Raw genomic sequence first — 20,234 nt, forward strand, 5'->3', positions numbered from 1 at the left:
AACTTTACAAGATGGCTGGTTGCTTGAAAAGTTAAAGTACACTTTTGGGAGGAAATGATATTATTTAAAAAATCTATTAAAATAAAATTATAATATTAATGCATATAAAAACATTTAGGGGTTTTGTTTCTTGATTATGCCTTTCAAATCCCTACATGTCAATCTTTTTGGAATAGAACTATTTAAAAACTTTCATTTGTAAACTGGCATGTAATTCAAATGCTTACAAACATTTTAAAGGCTATGTAACTCTTCTTTCTTGTCAGAATGGCAGGTTTCTAAACCAGTATCTTCTGTCAATTTTTAGGCTATTGATCTAAACAAAAAGGGCAAAGACAACAAGCATCCAATGTACCGTCGATTGGTACATACAGCCGTAGATGTTCCAACCATACAAGAGGTATGTCCCTATATATTCTGAGCTACATGCAACGAAAGAATGTTGGCAGTTTTCAAATTAATCTCATTTTTGGACGCCCAATATCCACACCCGGAAATCGCATTTTATTCAATTCTATCTAGAAATAGTTTGTACGAGTTACTTAGGAGAAGGTCCAGCTTGAAAGGACTACTAAGTCTTCTTTATGTGGAACTGCTTTAGGATGAAAGATGAGATCAGAAGCAAACAAAAGTTACCCATTGCACAATTTCACAACTTTAAGCTCCCATAAATTACTCTGTAGAAACTGTAATATAAACATACTTTTTACATGTGTGCTTATTCTGAATGCTAGACAACGCTAATGAATGTTATAAATAATTCTGTTTCAATCTATATAGAAAGTAAATGAAGGAAAATACAGAAGTTATGAGGAATTTAAAGCAGATGCTCAACTTCTTCTACACAACACCGTGATTTTTTATGGAGGTAGGTAGGGACTGATTGGACTTAAAAATAAGATCTTCAAGGAAAGGGTAGGAGAATTGATTATAAAGAATAGAGAGTGAGTGAGAACTTTACATTGTGCTCACTTTACTTCTCCCTCAAAGCTGAATTAGACACAGTCATGACGTTTAAGCCAACATGATGGGTCTGTATTACTTCCACTATTAGAAAGCAGATAATTGAATGGAAAATGCACTTGTCATGGGCTTCCCAAAATGCATCACAAGGAATGTTGTAGGAACAGTGTGTGGAATGTACATAGATTCTCTTTAACAACTGTCTTGTTAATGACTGTTCGAAGTTACGATTTATTTATTATTTAGATTTGTATGCCGCCCCTCTCCGCAGACTCGGGGCGGCATACAAATCTAAATAATAAATAAATAAATAAATCGTGGCATATGGCAACCGATCATTGCCTTTGTAACCATTGCAGTGCCCTGTAATCATGTGATCACCATTTGTATGTTTCCTGACTGGCGTGCCAATAGGTAGAGTTAATAGAAAAGGCAAAATTAAAATTGTAAGTTGAAGTCACATGAAGTTTAACGAATAAATAATTAATATAAATACTTAATAATAAAGACGAAGTGAGGTCATAAATTCATTGTTGTCACATATTTTATTTAGTTGTTGTCCCAATTATGGTTGATAAGTGTGGGAACAAATTTACCACACTAAACAAGGACTGTGTATAGGTCTATTATTTAGGTCAGTACATCTTTTTGTATGTTTTTCTTTTTTATTTATCTTATTCAGAAATATTTATATCATGAAATATCCAAGCAGATCTTTAAAATATTTGTCAAAAAAAAAGAAGGCTTGGCAATGTACAATATATTTGGTTCTTTAGTTCATCCAAGGGCATGGGGTGAGGTATCGTCAGTACGCTGATTATACCCAGTTGTACATCTCCACCCCATGTCCAGTCAACGAAGCAGTGGAAGTGATGTGCCGGTGCCTGGAGGCTGTTGGGGTCTGGATGGGTGTCAACAGACTCAAACTCAACCCTGATAAGACGGAGTGGCTGTGGGTTTTGCCTCCTAAGAACAATTCCATCTATCCGTCCATTACCCTGGGGGGGGGGGAATGATTGCCCTCCTCGGAGAGGGTCCACAACTTGGGTGTCCTCCTTGATCCACAGCTGACATTGGAACATCACCTTTCGGCTGTGGCGGGGAGGGCGTTTGCACAGATTAGCCTGGTGCACCAGTTGTGGCCCTATTTGGACAGGGAGTCATTGCTCACAGTGACTCATGCCCTCATCACCTCGAGGTTCGACTACTGTAACACTCTCTACATGGGGCTACCTCTGAAAAGTGTTCGGAAACTTCAGATCGTGCAGAATGTGGCTGCGAGAGCTATTGTGGGCTTACCTAGGTTTGCCCACGTTTCTCCAACACTCCGTGGCTTGCATTGGCTGCCGATCAGTTTCCGGTCACAATTCAAAGTGTTGGTAATGACCTATAAAGCCCTACATGGCATTGGACCAGAATACCTCCGAGACCGCCTTCTGCCGCACGAATCCCAGCAGCCGATAAGGTCCCACAGAGTTGGTCTTCTCCGGGTCCCGTCGACTAAACAATGTCGTCTGGCGGGCCCCAGGGGAAGAGCCTTCTCTGTGGCGGCCCCGGCCCTCTGGAATCAACTCCTCCCAGAGATTAGAACTGCCCCCACCCTCCTTGTCTTTCGTAAATTGCTTAAGACCCACCTATACCGCCAGGCATGGGGGAATTGAAACATTTCTCCCAGGCTTATATAGTTTTGTGTATGGTACGCTTATGTTGTATGGTTTTATATAATGGTTTTTTTAGATATCTCTTTTTAAATATTAGATTTGTTTACTGTATACTGTTTAATATTGTTGTGAGCCGCCCCGAGTCTTTGGAGAGGAGCGGCATACAAATCTAATAAATAATAATAATAATAATAATAATTATTATTATTATTATTATTATTATTATTATTATTATTGGTTTAAATCTGACTGAAGGGACTGAGGGAACTCAAGTTTTACAGAATTCAATGGCCAATTGTTTGTCACCATATCATTTATAAAAACTTAGATGTTTGTGGGTGTGTTCTTTTTACAGTGGATAGTGAACAAGCTGATATAGCCAGGATGCTTTACAAAGATACCTGCCATGAGGTAAGTAATATTTAGTCATGTTGTTGACTTCTGGACAATTTTTTTATTCATTTCCATGTGCCCGCAGTTTCATTTGTTTTGAAAATCAGTTCTGAAAATCAGAATGAACCAATTTTTAAAAATGCACACAATGCATTTTGATAGATTAAAGTTCAGAAATTAATTTCCCATGTAATTCCGAATCCTTATCAGGAGTCAAAAGAGCTAATTTTTAAAGGCCAAATAACATTTTTTATCTCATCTGTGAATAATAACATAAATAAAAATAATTAAATAAAATTAGGAAGACTTTAGAAGCCTTCTATATTGATACATCATTTAGAACAGGTTTTCTTTTAAAAACTTACCTGTGTTTACCTGTATTAAATAGTTTTGTTTCATCCTTAGAATTAATAAAGATTATCAACAACTTTTTGTCCAGTTTATGCTACTAATATGTTTCCTCGCTTACTTTTGCACAGGTGAGATCTCCAGATACGGAGTTAGGAGTAGGGGGAATATTTCAGAATGAGGGAGGGGAGGCAGCTGGAGGTTTCACCTGTGCAAAAATAGGTGAGGAGGAGGGAAAATCTTGCTCAACAGAGGGGATCTGCTCCCCTCTCCCCCCAAGCAACACTAGTCTAGCAGCAGCCATTCATTGTCAGCGGAGCCTAGGCAAGCTCAGAGGAGAGCAGTACGCCACCAAGCTAAGTCTCCAATGCTGTGCTCCTGAAAGCCACAAGGCTCCAAACCAGCCGCTAACTTGTTTGAGGCAGTATCGCCGTGCCAGTAAGATGTCATGCTGTGCAGGAGAGCAGGCCTGGCGGCTGGAGCTCGGAGCTGTTGCTATACCTAGCTCTCCCGAAAATTTTGCAGTCACACGCATCAAGCAAGATTTTGCTTCCTGCACACGCGCAGGAAGCAAATCTCATGCCAGGTGCATGTGCCCGCCCACCGGTCACCTGGAACTGCACGCGCAGCTCCATTTCCGCTACCAGAACGGTGCCCCCTCCCTCTGTCCAGCCGGCAGCCCCTCACTGGTCTTATACTCTGAAAAATATGGTAATTTTTCCTTTTCTCATTTTTGTGCATTTTTTTCATGAATTAAATGAATTTTCGGAGAAAGAGAATGAGAAATCGCCTAATTTACAATTTTGTTCTGCATTCCAGCATTTCAGAACATATAATGACAAGTGTTTTTTCTCCTTTTTTCCTTCTCAGTTGGATGAACTTCAGCTTTGCAAGAACTGTTTCTATCTTTCAAATGCACGTCCTGACAATTGGTTCTGCTATCCTTGTGTAAGCTTACTTTTTCTCACAACTGAAATGCAGAATCTGCTGCCCCAAGTAATGGTGATGGAAAATAATCCCAGCTGTCTTAAAGAATGGGATTCATTGAGGATATAAATTCAGCTATCAGACAAATAGGGGATGCGGCGGCTCAGTGGTTAAGACGCTGAGCTTGTCAGTCAGAAAGATCGGTCGTTTGGCAGTTCAAACCTCTAGAGCCGCATAACAGAGTAACTTGCCCCAGCTTCTGCCAACCTAACAGTTTGAAAGCATCTAAAAATGCAAGTAGAAAAATAGAGATCACCCTTTGTATAAAGGTAACAGTGTTCCATGGGCTTTCATGGTTTTGTCATGCTGGCCTTATGATTACGGAATCATCAGATAGCACTAGCTCTTCACCTTAGAAATGGAGATGAGCACCACTCCCTACAGTAGTGATGGTGAACCTACGGCACAAGTGCCACACGGAGCCATATCTGTTGGCACGCGAGCCATTGCCCTAGCTCAGCTCTGCGTGTGCCGACCAGCTGATTTTTGGCCCGCACGGAAGCTCTGGGAGCAGTGTTCCCTCTAATTTTTTTTTTTTGGAGGGGGGGCGGAAAAGTATAGTGTCTGAGCGGCAGTCCCTTCGGGACTGGGCGGCACAGAAATAATAAATGAATGAATGAATGAATGAATGAATGAATAAATAAATAAACAAACAAACAAACAAATAAAAAACCCACCCTGTTTTGCCTCAGAGAATTTCAAAATAAAATACTGTACTGTGTGTCTATAACAGTGAGCTCATAATAGGGCAACTCTATCAATATCAAAATGCCACTTAAATAGTTGAGCTAGTTTCAAACTAGATTTTGATTTTCTTTCTCTCTTCCTTACTCCCATTCTTTTTCTTTCTCTTTTCCTTCCTCTCTTTTTTCTATCTGTTTCTCTCTCTTCCTCTCTTCCTCTCTTCCTCTCTCTCTCCTTCCCTCTCACTCTTTCCCTCTCGGCTTCTGGGCAGGTTTGGAAAACTCTGAGTTGATGATGATTTTTAAGTGAGCGATTGCTCACTGCTCAGCTTAGAGGGAACTATGTCTGGGAGGGCATTTTTTTTGGCTTCCAGAGAGCCTCCAGGGGGATGGGGCAGGGCGTTTTTACCCTCTTTCAACTCCAAGGCTGGTGTTTCGCTTTGGAGGGCAAAACACGAAGCTACTGGGCCCACCAGAATTTAGGAAACGGGACGTTTCTGGCCTCCAGAGGGCCTCGGGGAGGGGGGTAGCTGTTTTCCCCCTTTCCAGGCATTGAATATGGATGTTGGCACTCACGCATGCATGACAGCGCCTGTGCACATTGTTTTGGCACCCAAGGAAGAAAAGGTTCACCATCACTGCCCTAGAGTCTGGAACGACTAGCACGTATGCGTGAGGGGAACCTTTACCTATGAGACAAAATTGTAAAAAAGTTAGTTCTGTAACCACCACTAGGTGGAACCATCTTCATACCAGTACAAAGGTAAGATCAGTTACCTTAGTCAGAGATCACATTCTTATGTTTCCTTGAAAACAGTGGTCAATTCCTATTTACCTGGCATTTGGGAAAGGATTGATTCTATAATAAAGCTTTGCCAATATTTTCCTGGCTTAAGGACTCACAGAATAAAAGCATTCCTTGGAGAAAAGATGAACACTCTGTATTCTCAAAATAGCAATCTATAATTCATTCTGTGTGGTTGAATCCTGCCAAGACCACCTGTAGTGAGCAAACCAGCTTATCTCAGTTTTTGTATGTAGTGCAAAGAAGGCCAGAATCTTCCATTTTATAAACACCAGTTAAGCATTTAGAAACATTTGTTTAAACCACATTTTCTGATGCTTGCCTGTGAGATTTAGTTTACCTGCACAGCTTCCTCAGTAACATCAGATGTTTCCCATGCATGAAGCAACACAATGTCAATTTTTGCTGATAAGAAGGAACATTTATTTAGTTGAAGGCTCAATGAAACTGAGTTTCTTTGCTCTAAGTTAACAGTACTTAGAAACTGCTAGAACAGTAATACAGTAATTTGTTATATCATGTGAGTATGGTCTGTTAAACTATGCTGATACTGGTATTTTTAAAGTGTTGACCACTTTTTAAACTTTTTAAAGTGTTGACTATTAACTATTGTTAACTATTGGGGCTACCCTTGAAGAGTGTTCGGAAACTGGGGTGCTGTAGGGTTTCCTGCTCAGGCAGGGGGTTGGACTCGATGACCTAACGGTCCCTTTCAACTCTATTAATAAAATAAATAAATAAATAAATAAATAAATAAATAAAAATTTTTTTTAAAAAACTGCAAATAGTCCAGAATGCAGGCTTGCGAGCTGTCATGGGTGCTCCACGAGCTGCGCTGGCTACCAATTAGTTGGTTATTATCTATAAAGCCCTACATGGCTTAGGACCAGACTATTTACCGGACCGTCTCCTGCCATATACCTCCTAGAGATTAATAAGACCGCACAGGGTTGGCCTTCTTTGGCTTCCATCCACTATGCAATGCAAATTGGAACCAGCTCCCCCCCCCCCCAAATGTCCATACTGCTCCCACCCTGCTGGCCTTCCGAAAGGTTACGAAGACCTGGCTTTGCCGGTAGCCTAGGGGCCATGAATTGTACATCTTTCATGGCCAAATTTGATATGTTGTATTGAATGATATGTATGTTTTTATTGGATTGCTGACTTGTGGGTTTTTGTTTTAATTTATACTTGACTTCTTTTTATTGTTAACTGTACTTCTTTATATTGTTGTAAGTAAGTAAGTAAGTAAGTAAGTAAGTAAGAAAGAAAGAAAGAAAGAAAGAAAGAAAGAAAGAAAGAAAGAAAGAAAGAAAGAAAGAAAGACTCTGTCATGAATAGGTTTTGTTGTGGAGTCCTTGGTGCTCTCTCTGTTTGGTTGTTTTCTTGTAAATTTTTCGTAACCCAGCTAGGCAAGCCACTTGTACATATGAACAGATACCAGAGCCCATTCTCTTGCAGCACTGATGATATTAGCCAGTTGGGTAATGGAACGTCTAAAAGAAAACAACCTCACAGGACCTCACAGCTCCAAACCTGAGCTCCATATTATTCTCCATATATTCTCTTGAGTTGGCAAAGTTTTATTTTCATTATGTTGACATTTATTATACCTAACGCCTGCCAAGTCAGAAATATTTCTGTAACTGGTACCATATTTCTTTAATTTTTAGATACCAAATCATGAATTGGTATGGGCCAAAATGAAAGGCTTTGGGTTCTGGCCTGCAAAAGTCATGCAGAAAGAAGACAATCAAGTTGATGTTCGCTTTTTTGGCCATCACCACCAAAGGTATTTTCCTTCTTGCAGTGTCTCTTGTATACTGAGACAACCAGCACCACACCCCTGGGTGTGGTTAATGGTGTGGATTCAACCCAGACTGATGCAGGTTCAAATTCACTTGAACTTTGACCCATTCTTTCTCAGGCCAATCAACCACACTGGATTGCCTTTGCAAGATGAAATTGGAGGTGGAGATGTTGTGGAGCTTCAACTGGAGGAAAAAGATCTAACAAATAAACAACAGTGCGCTTCCCTTTCTAGGTGTGGTGAAATGTCTGGATTCCTAGCAGGGAAAGGCTGCATTCCTGGGGACTAAAAGACAGCAGCATTTAAACAGTTTGGTTGAGGGAAAGAGAGTTAAGGCAGCTCCTCCCTAGAGATTTTTCAGAGATTACATCTCTAGTGATGGATTAAGTTTGGCAAGATTTCTGTCTGTGGGTGAAGGACAATCAAGGACACTGCTTAAAGGTCACTCTGTGTCTTTCTTGTTTTTTGTTCCTGGGGCCTGATACTAAGGCTCAGTAAGGTTCTAGCGTTCTCTTAACCACAGAAGCCAACTGGGGACAGTCTCTTTCAGGCACCCTGGCCCAATTCATAACGTTGTTTTGGTTAGAAGTAGGGAATCAATGCGTATGTCATCCTGAGCTGAACAAAGTAAAGTGAGATAAAAATCCCACTTAAATAACTGCATGTTTTGTCTTTATGACATTAGAAAATCTGAATCCTAAACACAACCTGCCAAAGAATTCACGTCTTAAAATTGAAACAAGAATGCAGTTAGTAGACAGTTTACAACTGTTTACTTAATGACTATTCAGAGTTATAACAGCAGTGAAACAAGTGACCTATTACTAGTTCTCACACTTACGACCCCACAGTCATATGTTCAAACTTTAGGAGGTTTGCAACTGACATGTGGTTGCCAGTGTCCAGGGTTGCAACATTTCTAGGAGGCTTCTGATAAGCAGAGTCAATAGGAAAAGCCAAGTTCACTTAACAACCATTTGATTCACACAGCAACTGTAGTGATTCACATAGCAGCACGGACAAAAGTGAATTGTGCCCCATTTGCAAAGTTGTTGAGAGTTACTTGTAGTCTCTAATATAATTAAGATTCATTTTTTTCCTACACCATAAGTTGTGATGTCATTGTGAAGCACTTAGATACTAATAAAGTTAAACATATTGATAAGCTGTAATTGCACATAGAAATAATAATTGTTGCAGTTTGGACTAGGAGAGAATGAAAATTGAAATAGAATTAAAATTGTGTGTGTGTGAAGAGTGTGGCAGGGCGGGGGAGACTCAATGTTGTATCTATGACCTCGCCATCAAAACCCAATGGAGAAAACTCTTTCCATCATTTAGGTAAGATTTGCGCTCTTAGAGTTGAATGGATGTTTGGCATAGAAAAGGATGATTTAAAAAATGAATTGGCAGCCACCTTCAAAGGATGTGCTTAAGTGTATCTTTTCATTTTGATTGTCGAGGGCCTGGATTCCTTCAGAAAATATTCAGGATATCACTGTTAATGTACACCGGCTACATGTAAAGCGTAGCATGGGCTGGAAAAAAGCATGCGATGAGTTAGCACTACATCAGCGTTTCCTTCGGGATGGCAGATTTTGGAAATCCAAAAATGAGGATAAAGGAGAAGAAGAAGCTGAATCAAGCATTTCTTCTACAAGTAATGAGCAAGTAAGTAGACGGGTTGAAATAGCCCAGTTGCAGTTGATCATTGAAACTCTGCTGTTTCTTTCATCTCCTTTTTTTCTTACCATAGATATGAAAATCCATATATTAGTTATATGGAAAACTCTGTGCACTAGATTCTGGATCTAACATAATCTGTCTTTACATTCCTCTGTATTTGATCAAAAGATTTGCAATAAAACAATTCTGCCCCTCTTTGGAGTAATTCTAGAATTGGCATCATTGTTTGTACCTGAAGTAAATATCTTCTGGAAGCCATTGTTTATTTTTAAATGCATAGTTTATAGAGTGATTCATGTTGGATTCAAATCCCAGAACAATTGTGGGGTTTAGATTTTATTTGCGTTCTTGTTGTTTTAGGTGGATGAAACTAATAGCTTCCTTTGTTCAGTTTTGTATCTCTGCCTGCTTTGTTCCAGCTTCATTACAGAAACAAGTTAGAGCATGCCTATGTTCTGTTTTCTCAGATAAATTCCAAGCACTCTTGATAGTGAACTTTTTTCATATACTCTAAAAACCTATGGGCATAGCAATTAAGAGGGTGAGGCATTTGGGACTTGGGATTCTGCCACATTTTGCAATTCAGTTCATGGCCAATGATAGTTAATAATGATAAACATTTACTTTATTAGACACATTTTTAAAAACTTTTAAGTCCACATATTTGTAACAAAAAAGACTGCCTTTTTATTGATAACTTTAAATGAGTATTTTCTTTTTATTTATTTATTGTATCTTAATCTATTTCCCCAGCTAAAGGTTACTCAGGAGCCAAGAGCAAAGAAAGGAAGACGCAATCAAAGTGTGGAACCTAAAAAGGAAGTAAGGAACAGCATGGCAATTAAATACATGCACTTGTGGGTGAGGGAGAAAACATTATTCAAGCATTTTTCCTTCTCACTGTTTACAAATTCCATTTTCTTCATGTTTGATAACTCAGAAAAGTGATGATAATTTCTTGAAAGAGCACGTTTTAATCTGTTTTTATTTTCTTCAGTTGGAAGTAATTGTTTTATTACATTTTTTTAATACTAGCCATATATGCCAAATAGGATCTTTATTATAATTTGTAGTAGTGATTTGCAATTGATTCCAACCTGTCCATCCTTAATAGAGATAGAATGTGAAGCTATAAGGTTTCGTGCTGGTTTACTTCTGCCTATCTGTAATTTAGATAGTGGTAATATGCATACAATATATGAACTTAAGTTTTAATCAGAGTTAGAATCCTTATTTGAACCATTTGGCAAACAGAAGAAAAAATTGATGTATGCATTATGAATATATGTATGTAGGGGTGAAATCCTGCAGGTTCTGAGTGGAAATTTTGAGTAGTTCAGAAAACTGGCAAGTAGCAAAAAAAATTGGATTTCACAAGGAATTTGTCTTGGTGCATATGCTCTCAGTATGCATAAAAGAAAAGATACATTTGTCAAGTTTAGAGGCACAGTGGCTCAGTGGCTTAATGACACTGGAAATGGTCTCAGCTGTAGCGGTGAGACCAGGGATAGGCTACTGCCTGGACGGGGGGGGGGGAACGCAGTGGGCTAGTAAAAATGGAGCTCCATCCCAGAGCACCCAGTTTGCACTGAAAGAAAATGCAGGGTGTCCTGCATAAGCCATGCCCACAGTGTGGTAGTAAAAAAATTGGCACCCTTTCACTGGGTGAGACCCTTAGCGTTGCAAAGCAGAGTAAGTTACTGTCCCTTGCCTCAGCTTCTGTCCACCTAACAGTTTGAAAAGCATGGAAGTAATAGGTAGGTACATTTAGTTAGAGAGATGAGCTGGTACTCTTTGCAGGCAGTCAGATTCCTGATGCCTCTGAACCTTCCCAATGTCCTGTTTGCGAGGCAGCTCTGGGAAGGAAAGGGGTCTTGGGTGATGCTGCAGGAAGACCTACTAGTCTTTCTCTCTCTGGTGTGAAGCCAATTCACCCTTCTGGGGCACAGCTTGGGAAGTGCACTTCCTATAACAGAGCAATTCAAACTACTACAGTGATACCTTGTCTTACAAACTTTATTGGTTCCAGGACGAGGTTCGTAAAGTGAAAAGTTCGTAAGACGAAACAATGTTTCCCATAGAAATCAATGGAAAAGCGATTAATGCGTGCAAGCACAAAATTCACCCCTTTTGCCAGCCGAACCGCCCATTTTCGCACTGGTGGGATTTCCCTGAGGCTCCCCTCCATGGGAAAGACCACCTCCAGATTTTGCGATGCTGCAGGGGAATCCCAGCAGGGCGAAAATGGGCGCTTCAGCTGGCAACGAAAGTCTGGAGGCGGGGCATCCCAGCGGCAGCGGCAGGTTCGTAAGGTGAGAATAATTCGGAAGAAGAGGCAAAAAAATCTTAAACCCTGGGTTCGTATTTCGAAAAGTTCATAAGATGAAGAGTTTGTAAGACGAGTTACCACTGTATTCTGTCTTAGCATTGTGATCTCTTAGCTATTGTAATAATGCTATACAGTAATAGTAACAACGGCTAATGGAGATATGCAAAATTTAATAATTTGGAAACAGGTAATAATATTTTATAATGATGGGTCCTTGGTGCTGTCTGAGCTTGCTTGTGTAATTCTTGATGATGGTTCTTACTTAGCTTGGGTAATGAAATGTTTGAAAGAAAACAAGATCAGAGAGCACCAAAGAACCCCTCATTTCAATCCTGAGCTAAAAATGTTCTTCTTCATTAATATTTTATAATGACTATGTGGACTCCTTCATACTCTCTGGGTTTTTCCTTGCAGACATTTCTTTACCCAACTAGGTAACATCATCACTGCTGCATTAGTGATGTTATCCAGTCAAGTAATAAAACACCTGCAAGAAAACAACGAAGCTCAGAGAGCATTAAGAATCCCCCAGTTCAGTTCTTAAGCTGCAACTATTTTCTTCTATCGATATAATGCATGCAATTTCCTTTCCCCCGCCTCTCCTATTGTATGAAATAACAGTGGAGTCAATGGCATGATTATGTCTTAATTGTACAATGTAGCATTACATTTTTACCTTCAAAGAACACCAGAGTTATTTTTTTCCTAAGTAATTTTTTACTTATGTTGATTCAATACACATTTTTCAGTCTTTATCTCTCTGATCTAAATAGTGCAGTCCTTCTCATTGGCCATGTCAGTGATACTTTCTTTGTTATGTTAGGAGCCGGAGCCTGAAACTGAAGCAGTCAGTTCAAGCCAGGAAATTCCCACAATGCCGCAACCCATTGAAAAAATTTCAGTCTCAACCCAGACCAAGAAATTAAGTGCCTCTTCCCCTAAAATGCTGCACCGAACCACTCAGACAAATAATGATGGTGTGTGTCAGAACATGTGCCACGAGAAATACACCAAAATCTTCAGCGACTTCAAGGATAAAATCAAGACTGACCACAAGAGAGAAACCGAGAAGGTTGTGCGAGAAGCTATTGACAAGGTAATTAACCGTGTGTTTGATAGCAACTTGAGAATATTCTAATTAATTCTAATTATTCATAATTGCTGAAATTTATTTCTATATATACCTCTTTTCATTCATTCGGGATTGGAAGATGGACCCTTTTCTGTACGAAGATGATAATCCCCTCGCTGATTACTGTGCAATTAAACTCTTTTAAAATTGATCCTTTTAGACCAGAAGTCTATGATGACTTCATGACAACAATGGGAGGATGACACAAATTTCATTCTTTTTTGCATGTTGCGTTGCAGTGCAGAATCATTACCCAAGTGGATGTGATTTGTGCAAAGACATCTTGATGTCGCCATCACTTTGTCGTCATTCAGGGATTCTACTGGGTGCCTAGGAGTAATGGATAGTGTTCAATAAAGGAGATGTAGAGGAATCTTTGCTGAAGATCTGAGCCGAAGCTGCTCTTAATTCACCCCATTCTGTGGTCTACGTTTTGCTTAATGCAGGGCTGTCAAACTTGCAGCCCACAGGCCGGATATGTCATGTGCTGGCCATGCCTACCTCCAGTTTAGCGAAGGGGAAGTCACAATACATCACATGATGACGTAATGGCATGAATTTGACACTCCTGGCTTAATGTGACCCATCTCGGAAATGAATATGCTGCTTAGTTTTGGCTGCAATAGTTTAATACGGGGTTGGTGATGAATCATAAGTGAGTGGATTCACACATCCTGTTGAATGCAAAGCAAACAAATCAAACTCTGTTTCAATTTGTATGTTTTTTATATAGTTGCCAAACTTGAACAGTACAATTCTGGGCAGGTGGCAAATATACTGGAAGTCCAGTATTTTGTTTCTGTGGAGAACTGAAAACTCTGGAACTATAAGTTAAGGTACCTTTACCCCACTGTCACCCGTGGTGGTTCCTTCTTTTTCAGTTGGAGCCCTGCAATTCCATTTAGATCACAGGTCTTCAAACTTAGCAATTTTAAGACTTGTAAACTTCAACTCCCAGAATTCTCCATCCAGCTATGAAGTCCACAAAACTTGTCTTAAAGTTGCCAGGTTTGGGGACCTCTGATTTAGATGGATCTAGACCTCTAGAACTGTTTGTGTTAAGAGCAACTAAGTACAAGTACAAATACAAATAGTCCTTGACTTACGACCACAATTGAATCCAAAATTTCCACTGCTTATTAAGACAATTGTTAAATGAGTTTTGTCCATTTTATGTCCTTTCTTGCCACGGCTGTTAAGTGAATCACTGCAGTTGCTAAATTAGTAACCCGATTATAAATCCGTGAATCTGACTTTGCCATTGACTCTGCATGTCAGAAGGTCGCAAAAGCTGGTCACATGATCCCAGGACACTGCAACCATCATAAGCATGAGTCCATTGCCCAGCGTCTGAACTTTGAACACGTGTACCACGGGAATGCTGCTGCGGTCGTAAGTGTGAAAAAAAATGGTCGTAAGTCGCTTTTTTTCCAGTGTCGTAACTTTAAAGGGTCAGTAAATAAATCATTGTTAACTCTGGACCACCTGCAATGCTGTATAAGATGTTTTTGGAGGAAGGAAGAGTTGGGAACACCATTCCTGACCATTCACTCATCCGCTTTTTAACATTCCAGCTGCGTTCAGAAATGGAGGAAGAAAAAAGGCAGGCTGTGAACAGAGCCATTGCAAATATGCAGACTGAGTCTGACCGAAAGACAAAGCAGGTAAAAGAAAAGTGCAAGGAGGAATTTGGAGAAGAAGCTAAGAAATTAAACAGCCAGCACAAACAGCTGATCTCCCAGACCAAGAAAAAACAGTGGGTAAGGAGCATTACTGGTGGATTGGTTCCGTGGTCCATCTCTTATTTGTGTTGGGGGTGTTCGGTAATAACATTTTGGGATAATAAGAACATTTTGGGACCAATTCTTTGGAAAGATGAAGCAGGGTGTCCAGCAAACCTGGAAATCAGGGAATTATCAGGGAAATCAGCAGTTCGGGAAATATCAGGGAATTCCTGATATTTCTGATATTTCTGAAATTCCTGAAATCAGGGGGAAAAACCAAACTATTAAAATGTTTAAAAGTCAGAGGAAAATCATGTTGTAAAAAAAAGGATTGCTGCTGCCTGGCAGAGTCAAGCAAAAATGAGCATAACTGTGGCAAAAACTTGCTTCCTCAACTACTGCTATTTCTCCACGGCTGAGCCGTTTGGTATAATGTCATCTATGACCGCGCCTTAACTAGAGGGCAAGTTACAAGGAAATGTCAGGGAAATATCAGGGAATTTCAAAATGCTTTTCCCCTGGACACCCTGTGAAAGTTTACTTTCCTTCCATACTTCTGCTGACTCTGTGATCTTAACTTTCTGTTTGTTGATTTCTCTGATGAATTTACTTATGGCAGGTACAAGTAAGCATACCTTTCTTCCATAAGCTCCAGGAGGCATCCATAGCACATCTCTTGTATTTTCCTACCACAGGAGTTCTGTAAAGTATTTTGGACAGAAGGTTCTCCAGACAATGGGAATTTGGAGCCTGATTTGTTCAACCACTCATCACATTAACTTTGTATCTGCTCCCCTTCGTCCTAGTGAATGTTGTAGTGCAAAGGGTCAGTGACCATGCAGAAAAATCCCAGCTCCCTTGTGACATGATTTGGGCTTTTGATTGCAAGCTCACAGTTGCCATTCTGGACACACCCTATGTGCAATCATTTTATAATTCTTTTTCCACTTGGGATCTGGTTTAATTCCGTGAAAAGGGGGCATTCTGCACTGAAGATCCTTGAGGAGGTAAAAAGACCCCAGCCCTGTGCTGTTGTCTGTTTCTAGTCTTAGTTTTTATAGAACACTTCTAAAATTTAATTGTTCTTATAGTTAATTTTTTGCCATTTGTAAACTGCCCACATTTGGCCTGTTGGTGAGCATATAAATTGAATGAATAAAATAGTTCCTCACTGGCCATTTTGGAAATGAACTAAAAGAAGCCCACATATCTGGACATTGCCAAGTTAGGACATGTTGTCCTCAACCATTAAGGTGATGCTGGCACATGAACAATCATTTGTTTTAAGTCTCTAAATCAGCATTTAAAATCATGATTGGTTGTTGGCTGGCTGGTTCCCACAATTAATTAACAAATGGAGTTTAATGCAGGAGTTTGTTGTGCAAGGGTGGCCTAGTGACGAAGATGCTTGCCTCCCACTCAGAAGTTTGCAAGTTGAATTCTAGGTAACAGATGTTTCTCTCCTAGGGCACACAGGAAAAAAAATCTTCTGCGAGCTCCATGTAGGCAATCAGGAAATGCTCAGACAATAAATGCTCAGCTTTATCCAGTTGCCCCAACTATAGTTAGTTAGTTAGTTAGTTAGTTAGTTAGTTAGTTAGTTAGTTAGTTAGTTAGTTAGTTAGTTAGTTAGCCGACCAACTCCTCAAGGACTCTGGGCGGCTTACAACAAATAAAAGCAATATTTAAAAGAACAATTTAAAAATAATTACAAGAACCTAGTAAAAGCCATACATATCTATAGGGTTGTCAAAAGGGAGTTTTGTGCTAGGTAAATCTAGTGCTGCCAAATGGAATGTGGTTATTTTGGATTTGGAGCAACTTGCAAGAAACCATTCCTACAAAGAATTAAGGAGGATTTAGGAGAATTTAGCATGGAGAATGTTGGCTCATGGCAAGCATCTTTGGTAACAGATTTGGAACCAGATGAGCAGGATGCGTCGGAGCATCAGAGACCTGTGTGGCTCTCGGAGGGTTCAGACAGTGAAGGGGAAGGAGAGATGAAAGCTGAAGGTGCTAGAGAGGTAGAGGTGGAGGCCCTGCAGTGCCTGTGGAACCTCTAGTTAGAGCTTCATCTGGGTCAGATAAGGGGGTGATTAATGATCCCATTCTCAATGTGCGGGTGCGTAGAATTATGGGAGGACAGGGGCAGTTGCACAGATGCAGAAGAAGATCTTAAATCACAGCTGGGAGTAATTAGGGAATCCTGCAGCAGGCTTCAAAGGGGAGGTTTTGTGGGAGTGTTCTTTGCAGGAATTATCGTTTGCGGTTTAACAGGGACAACGAAACGTATCTGGAGTTCCGTCTCTAAACCACCATCTTGCATCCTTGGAAAACAACCCAGTTTTGGACAGTTGTGTTTTGGAAGACTGTAATTCTTGAACAATAGAGTGAGTACCTACTGCTGCAGCCCAGTTTGGAGGCATTCTTGACAAACTTTGTGGGGTTTTGAGACATTCATGATCAGCTTGGCAGATAATCCCGACCTTTTGGTCATAAAAAGACATTCTTCTGCCATCATTGTGGCGCTCAGTCAATTTGTAAAACAATATATTTTGTGTTTCGGAAGCTTCCAGTCTCTGTTTGTGTGTTTGTCTTTCCTTGCTGCTCAAGTAGCCCGTCAGGCAGAACAGAGAAGAAGGAGAAAGATAGTTCTATTTCATGATTATTTTTCCTCTATCTCCTCAGTGCTACAACTGTGAAGAGGAGGCTATGTATCATTGCTGTTGGAACACTTCCTATTGCTCCATCAAGTGTCAACAGGAACACTGGCATGCTGAGCACAAACGTACCTGTCGTCGGAAAAGATGAAAGCTTCCTCAGCTCACCTGTTGCCCTGATTCAGTGCTTTCCTCTAACACAGCAGGTGCTGGGGATCGTCTCTAGTTTTTCATGTTGGTTTCCAAGGAGTCAGAATTAATGTGAATTCACTCCCCATTATGATTAATTCTTATTCTTATTCTTATTCTTCTTATTATTATTATTGCACCAGCCTTGAAAACACTTTTTCGTAAAAAAATGTTTTGCACAGTTAAATTTCAGCCTTGTGTTTTTGACTCTCTGCTTCCAATGGTCATCACCTTGTGGCCCTCTTTCCCCTTTCTTTTTGCTGGAAAGGTAATTTGAATCTCAGTTGGAGCACATTACTTTTTGATAAACTTTAACTGAGGGAATTTGTTGCATTTGCAGCAAATTATTTTTAAAAAGGATTCAACAAAAGGAAAGGTGATAGGAACATTTTCAAGAGACCTGAATGTAATCATGAAATAGAAAAAAAGCATACTACCTGGATATAAGATATCTTAATTATTTGAACTGGTTTTCTTTAGCTTAATTTACTGCTTGAACGAATTATCTGTTGGCTTAGGTATAATTTGAATTTTGGGATCAGGGTTGACACAGCAGATGGTAGTCCTGCCACTTTTTAATGTTCTTTCCCCAATTGTGTTTGTTCCATTATTATTTTTCTTCATCATTTAGCTTTTATAATGAAAATATTAGCTTTGATCTTATTGTTTCAAAATCACCAGGGACTGGGTAGGAGTAGTAGGCTGAGCCAGATCTTGGGGGGGTGGGGAAATATTTAAAATTTAAATTTTTGCACATTTCATCCTTCTAATACGAATACTTGTAAAAAGAAAGCCAAAAACTGAACAGAAGAAAAAAAAAACCCCACAACAACAGCTCAATTTTACATTTCTTTGTATATGGAGTTCCAAGGTTGAGGCATAGAAAGAAAAAGGTGTAATATTTGTCCTTCCCTTTTTACCTACTTCCAGCCCATTGTCCCCCATTTTTACCTTTTGAAATACTAGTTGATTATTAATCTGATTTATGCACTCAAATAAAAAATTAAGTCCAAGGGATGGGGAAGCACTTAAGTTTCACAAAAGCAGTTATGTCTGTAATATTTGGTTATTGCCATTTTTATGCTAGAATGAAGAATAATGCATGTTAATTTCCCTGTATTAAAGATGCTGTGATTTGTAAAAAGTTTGTCTTTTGCGGAATGTTGGAATAAAGAAGTGCTACCAATAGGAATGGATCGATAGTTGAAAAGTGATTTTTCTCCCTCTCTTCCCTCCCTTTTGTTTATTTTATGTATAGGTATATATATAAATTTATATATATATATATAAATTGCATCCATGTTCAGAGACATTTTTTTAATACAAGGTGTAAACTTTATTTAACCAGCTTATCTTCTAGTGCTCTTGCCATTGTAGGGTTCTTTTCAAGAGGGTCTTAAAATCCAACCAACTTCCTTGACCATTCTTTTTCTAAGTTCAAACAAAGGAAATTGTAAATATTTATGTAGACCTTGGATATTTATTGAAAGTGGTGATACAATGAATCATACGAATAGGAGAACTGGGAGAAAAGGACTTTAGAAAGAAATTTCTCTGAAGTTTATTAGGATCAATCAGAAGAATAAACTCCTATTAAGCTTTCTGTGATCTATAGCTTTTGTCTAAAACAATGTTGATGAACAAAGTAACTGAGTCCTTCGGGATTGGGGGGCATAGAAGTGGAATAAATAAATAAACTTTGAAGATGGTGGACTTCCACTGGTTTGGGAATTGTGGGAGTTGAACCCTTAGAACAGTAGTTCTCAACCTGGAGGTCGGGACCCCTTTGGTGGTCAAACGACAATTTCACAGGAGTCACATAAGACCTTGGGAAAAAAACACATTTTCCATGGTGTTAGGAACTAAAGCTTCCATTCTGGCACCTTGGAACATATTTTTACAATCTGACCAATTAGCCATTTACAGTGGGGACTCCCTCTAACCTTCCTGCCAATCATCTTAAAGCTCTGTTGGAAGAATTGGCGCTAGACCTATGGTTGGGGGTCACCACAACATGAGGAACTGAATTAAGGGGTTGTGGCATTAGAAAAGTTGAGAACCACTGCCTTAGAACTTAATAATGTTCAAGTTGAGAAGCATTGATACTGATCGTTAATAATGGCAATTGAAGTAGAGCACCAGTTTTAATGAGGGACCTGAGTGTAAAGGAGCTAGAGTTAGTAAAATGAGGGCAGTACCTTCAAATATCTTTATATTTGCCAAATTTCATGGCAAATCTCTTGGAATGCCTAGTTGCCCCATTTATTCTGGTGGACCTTCAATATCCCATCACCCTGGAACCATTCTCTAAAATAGACAGGTCTGAAAGACAAAGAATCACTCATATAAATGGAGCCTCTGTGCTCCTAAATAGAGGTTAGCTCATGCAAATACTAACTTTATCTAGTGACTTAAATTTTTTATCAAGTAAGTATGTTATGACTTTATATAAGAGGCCTTCACCCTAGAGCAAGTGCAACAAAGAAACATCCTTTGATTATTCTATTGTTCCTCTTTACCCTACTTAAAATAAATGAAAAAAACCTTCGGTCCAACCCTATAAAAGCAAGTTTTTGTGAAAACTATTTTTGGGGGTATAAAATCATTCCGGGATATGTAATATTTAACTAAATAGCTGCATGAAAGTAAAATTTGTGTTTTTTTGGCTTTTTTCCCCTCTTTTGTCTCTGTTGACACGGTTGCACATTTTCAAGTTATTACAGTGTGAAAACTGTGGGGGTTTTTTTTTAATAACAAAAGAACAAGAAAAAAATTGTGGCCTGGTTTTGTATAAGTTTTAGGGGGAAATATTGTTTAGAATTCCTGGATTTCAAACATCTTTTATTTCTGCAAATCATAAATCT

At 39.4% G+C, this 20,234-nt stretch overlaps 1 protein-coding gene across 33 annotated transcripts in view; it reads left to right on the forward strand.

The window, feature by feature from the left end:
* Positions 1 to 18,562, forward strand: part of ZMYND11 (zinc finger MYND-type containing 11) — a 145,989-nt gene extending 127,427 nt beyond the window's left edge. For 4 of the 33 annotated variants that reach the window (XM_070729451.1, XM_070729461.1, XM_070729444.1 and 1 more), the window contains 10 exons: positions 308 to 400; positions 781 to 868; positions 2,980 to 3,035; positions 4,236 to 4,313; positions 7,514 to 7,632; positions 9,114 to 9,321; positions 10,090 to 10,197; positions 12,489 to 12,761; positions 14,372 to 14,557; positions 17,210 to 18,562. In XM_070729451.1, coding sequence (XP_070585552.1) covers positions 308 to 400; positions 781 to 868; positions 2,980 to 3,035; positions 4,236 to 4,313; positions 7,514 to 7,632; positions 9,114 to 9,321; positions 10,090 to 10,197; positions 12,489 to 12,761; positions 14,372 to 14,557; positions 17,210 to 17,332 — 1,332 coding nt within the window. In that variant the 3' untranslated portion in view covers positions 17,333 to 18,562. Of the gene's footprint in view, positions 1 to 307; positions 401 to 780; positions 873 to 2,979; positions 3,036 to 4,235; positions 4,314 to 7,513; positions 7,633 to 7,767; positions 7,885 to 9,113; positions 9,322 to 10,089; positions 10,198 to 12,488; positions 12,762 to 14,371 lie in introns of all 33 variants that reach the window. The other 29 variants (XM_070729466.1, XM_070729433.1, XM_070729447.1 and 26 more) reach the window with 13 other exon arrangements.
* Positions 18,563 to 20,234: the final 1,672 nt, after the last annotated feature.

Source organism: Erythrolamprus reginae, chromosome Z (assembly GCF_031021105.1).
Source record: "Erythrolamprus reginae isolate rEryReg1 chromosome Z, rEryReg1.hap1, whole genome shotgun sequence".
NCBI classification, from domain to species: Eukaryota; Metazoa; Chordata; class Lepidosauria; order Squamata; family Dipsadidae; genus Erythrolamprus; species Erythrolamprus reginae.